This window comes from Morus notabilis, unplaced genomic scaffold (genome assembly GCF_000414095.1).
Source record: "Morus notabilis unplaced genomic scaffold, ASM41409v2 Scaffold708, whole genome shotgun sequence".
NCBI lineage: Eukaryota > Viridiplantae > Streptophyta > Magnoliopsida > Rosales > Moraceae > Morus > Morus notabilis.
The window spans coordinates 242,419-245,999 of record NW_010361192.1 but is presented as its reverse complement, the minus strand read 5'-3'; the positions used below and the strand labels follow the sequence as shown (position 1 = coordinate 245,999).

The 3,581-nt window shown below is 45.0% G+C and overlaps 1 protein-coding gene across 1 annotated transcript; it reads right to left on the bottom strand.

The window, feature by feature from the left end:
- Positions 1-309: 309 nt before the first annotated feature.
- On the bottom strand, positions 310-2,771 carry LOC112091695. Its single transcript, XM_024165924.1, has 5 exons — positions 2,299-2,771; positions 2,055-2,221; positions 1,645-1,942; positions 1,104-1,602; positions 310-948 (listed from the first exon to the last, which is right to left on the bottom strand). Exons 1-5 carry the CDS (start codon positions 2,769-2,771, stop codon positions 310-312), a joined length of 2,076 nt encoding a protein of 691 aa, XP_024021692.1.
- Positions 2,772-3,581: the final 810 nt, after the last annotated feature.

Genomic DNA, 3,581 nt, shown 5'->3' with positions numbered 1-3,581 from the left:
ATCCATTTGACACATAGTCAAAGAAAAATCATATGTGGGTTGCCTACCATGAAGTGCTACGTTTAAAGTCCTTAGCTAGACATAGTACCTCATGCTTCAAATGTCCTTAACGAGCTTGAGACTCGTAATCTTCTCCACCTCGCCTCCAAAATAGTGTTTAAGGCGTTGTCTGTTCACTTTGAAGGAAGGTTCATCTCCTCTTTGTATCTCAACAGCGCCGAATGGAAAGACTTGCGTAATCGTGAATGGACCGGACCATCGAGATTTGAGCTTTCCAGGAAAGAGAGTAAGGCGAGAGTGACCGGACCACTAAGATTTGAGCTTTCCGGGAAAGAGTGTAAGGTGAGAGTTGAATAGAAGTACCTTCTCTCCTAGAATGAAGTCGAGGCGGAGGATCCTCTTATCATGCCATTGCTTTGTGCGCTCATTGTAAATCCTCACATTCTCATACGCCTCATTACGAATCTCCTCCAATTCATTGAGTTGAATGAGTCTTTTCTCTCCCGAGGCCTTCAAATCAAAGTTGAGCTTCTTAATGGCCCAATTCGGCTGGTGTTCAAGCTCAAAAGGTAGATGACACGCCTTCCCAAACACCAACCGGTATAGAGACATGTGGATAGGTGTCTTGAAAGCCGTCCTATACGCCGATAAAGCGTCGTAGAGCTTGTTGGACCAATCCTTCCGATTTGATTGCACAATCTTCTCCATGATAAGCTTGATCTCCCGATTGGAAATCTCCGCTTGGCCATTGGATTGAGGATGGTAAGAAAGGGCCATCTTGTGCCACACTCCGTACTTGGCCATGAGTGCATCAAACACCATGTTGGCAGAGTGAGTGCCTTCATCACTAAGTATAGCTCTAGGTGTGCCAAAACGTGAGAAAATGTTCTTTTGAATAAACTTGACAAACACCCAAGCATCATTTGTAGGAGTTGCAATGGCCTCAAACTACTTAGTCACATAGTCAACCGCCAAGAGGATATAGAGATTACCAAAGGAAAGCGGGAATGGTTCCATGAAGTCGATCCCCCACACATCAAATATCTCAACCTCCAATATATTGGTGAGGGGTAGCTCATGTCACCTCAAGATGTTGCCCACACATTTTCACAGGTCACAGTGTTTGACGAATTCATGACAATCCCGGTGCAAAATAGGCCAATAGAACCCACTCTCAAGAACCTTAGCAGCGGTTTGTGCAACTCCAAAGTGCCCACCGACGGGGGATGAATGGCAATGAAACAAGATATCTGGGTCTCCTTTTCTGGCACACACCTCCGAATGGCTTGATCGGCGCATCGTTCGAAAAGAATGGGGTCATCCCAAATGTAGTGCTTCACATCATGCATGAACTTCTTTTTTGGTTGAGAGGTCAAACCCGGTGGCAAAGCTTTACACACAAGATAATTGACAAAATTAACATACCACGGGAGCTTTGCCTCAACTGCGCACAATTTCTCATCCGGGAAAGACTCTAGAATGAAAGAAGCTCCTTGTTCATCAACAACCCCTTCAAGGCGAGATAGATGGTCGGCTACCACATTTTCAATGCCTCGCTTGTCCCGGATCTCCAAATCGAACTCTTGTAGCAGTAAGACCCATCTGATCAATCAGAGTTTCGCATCTTTCTTCTCAAACAAGTACCGGATGGCCGCATGGTCCGTAAATACAATAACCTTGGACCCAATGATGTAAGGCCGGAACTTGTCGCATGAGTAGACCACCGCAACCATCTCCTTCTCAGTTGTTATGTAATTCTCTTGGACCTCATTGAGAGTACAGCTTGAATAGCAGATTGCCCGAAAAAAATTTTCCTTCCGTTGGCGAAGTACGGCTCCAATAGCATAGTCACTAGCGTCGCACATGATCTGGAGGGGTTCACTCCAATTGGGAACGATGAGGATAGGGGTCGCTATGAGCTTTTCCTTAAGCATATTGAAGGCTGTGAGGCAAGAGTCATAAAAAAGAAATGCCACGTAAATCACAAAGTGGCTTGGCGATCTTAGAAAAATCTTTAATGAATCGCCGGTAAAATCCTGCATGGCCAAGAAAACTTCGAATTCGCTTCACATTTGTTGGTGGTGGTAAATTCTCAATTATGACAATCTTGGCTCGATCCACTTCCAAACCTAGCGATGAGACTCGGTGACCAAGGACAATCCCCTCCTTCACCATGAAGTGGCACTTCTCCCAATTAAACAGAAGGTTTGTCTCTACACATCTTTGAAGCACCATCCCAAGATTGTGCAAACAATAATCAAAAGATGAACCAAAGACCGAGAAGTAGTCCATAAATACCTCCATAATATTCTCCACCATGTCAGCAAAGATGGCCATCGTGCACCGTTGGAGGTAGCTGGCGCATTGCACAACCCAAAAGGCATCCAGCGAAAGGCGAATGTACCATATGGACAAGTGAATGTTGTCTTCTTCTGGTCCTCCGGGGCAATGACAATTTGGTTATAGCCTGAATAGCCATCAAGGAAGCAATAATACTTGTGCCCCGCCAATCGATCTTGCATTTGATCAATGAAGGGCAAAGGAAAATGGTCTTTTCGGGTGGCCTTGTTGAGCTTCCTATAATCAATACACACTCGCCACCCCGTTACCATGCAAGTTGGAATGAGCTCATTTTTCTCATTCTTAACTACCGTCATGCCACCCTTCTTTGGCACCACTTGCACCGGACTCACCCATGAGCTATCAAAAATGGCATATATAATACCGGCATTTACTAGCTTCAACACCTCCGCTCTCACAACCTCCTTCATTGCGGGATTAAGTCTCTATTGGTGTTCAATAGAAGGCTTGTAAGGGTCCTCCATGAAGATCTTATGCATACAAATGGCCGGACTAATACCCTTAATGTTAGAAATTGACCAAGCAAAAGCGGATGAGTACCTTTTTAGCACGTTGATCAACTTCCGCTCGTCCTCCGCACATTGATCAACCGGCTTAGTGGAGTCATCACCCAAGAATATGTAACAAAGATGGTCAGGCAATTGCTTCAAAACTAGCCCGTCACTAGTGGTGGTTTTCAATTCTGAGCCTTTATAAAGTGTGAGCACCTTAAGTACATCCTCTTCCTTTAGATTAACCTTCTCCTCCAGTAGCGCCTCTAGAGCATAGACACTATCAATCACATCCACTTCACGCGCAGCAAACTCCACCCCGAGATCCCCTTTAGAGAGCGGTATTGAAAGACATCTCTCCAAAGGGTCCTTATAAATAATGGTCTGCAAGAAGTCCTTTAGGAACAGGGTCACCACATCCACCCGGTTACAACTTGGTCGCTCTTCCAAAAATTTCATGGCGTTACTAATGTTGAACTTTACCTCTTCACTGTTCACCCGAAGTGTCAAGTTACCATCATGGACATCAATCAAAGCCTTCCCGGTAGCAAGAAAAGGTCAGCCCAGAATAATAGGAATTTCTTGGTCCTCTTCCATGTCTAACACCACAAAGTCAACCGGAAAAATGAATTTATCAATTTTAACTAAGACATCCTCGATAATACCTTTAGGGTAGGTGAGAGAGCGGTCCGCCAATTGTAGTGAGATGGTGGTAGGAGTGATCTCTCC

Bases quoted from the DNA above. Each gene is read 5' to 3' on its own strand.
- LOC112091695 (XM_024165924.1), bottom strand. From the start codon at position 2,771: ATGAAGGAGGTTGTGAGAGCGGAGGTGTTGAAGCTAGTAAATGCCGGT. The intron at 2,222-2,298 runs GTATTTATGGAC...GGTGCTTCAAAG, and splicing joins TGGTGGAGAATATTATGGAG to ATGTGTAGAGACAAACCTTC. The intron at 1,603-1,644 runs GTACTTGTTTGA...CTGATTGATCAG, and splicing joins ACGGACCATGCGGCCATCCG to ATGGGTCTTACTGCTACAAG.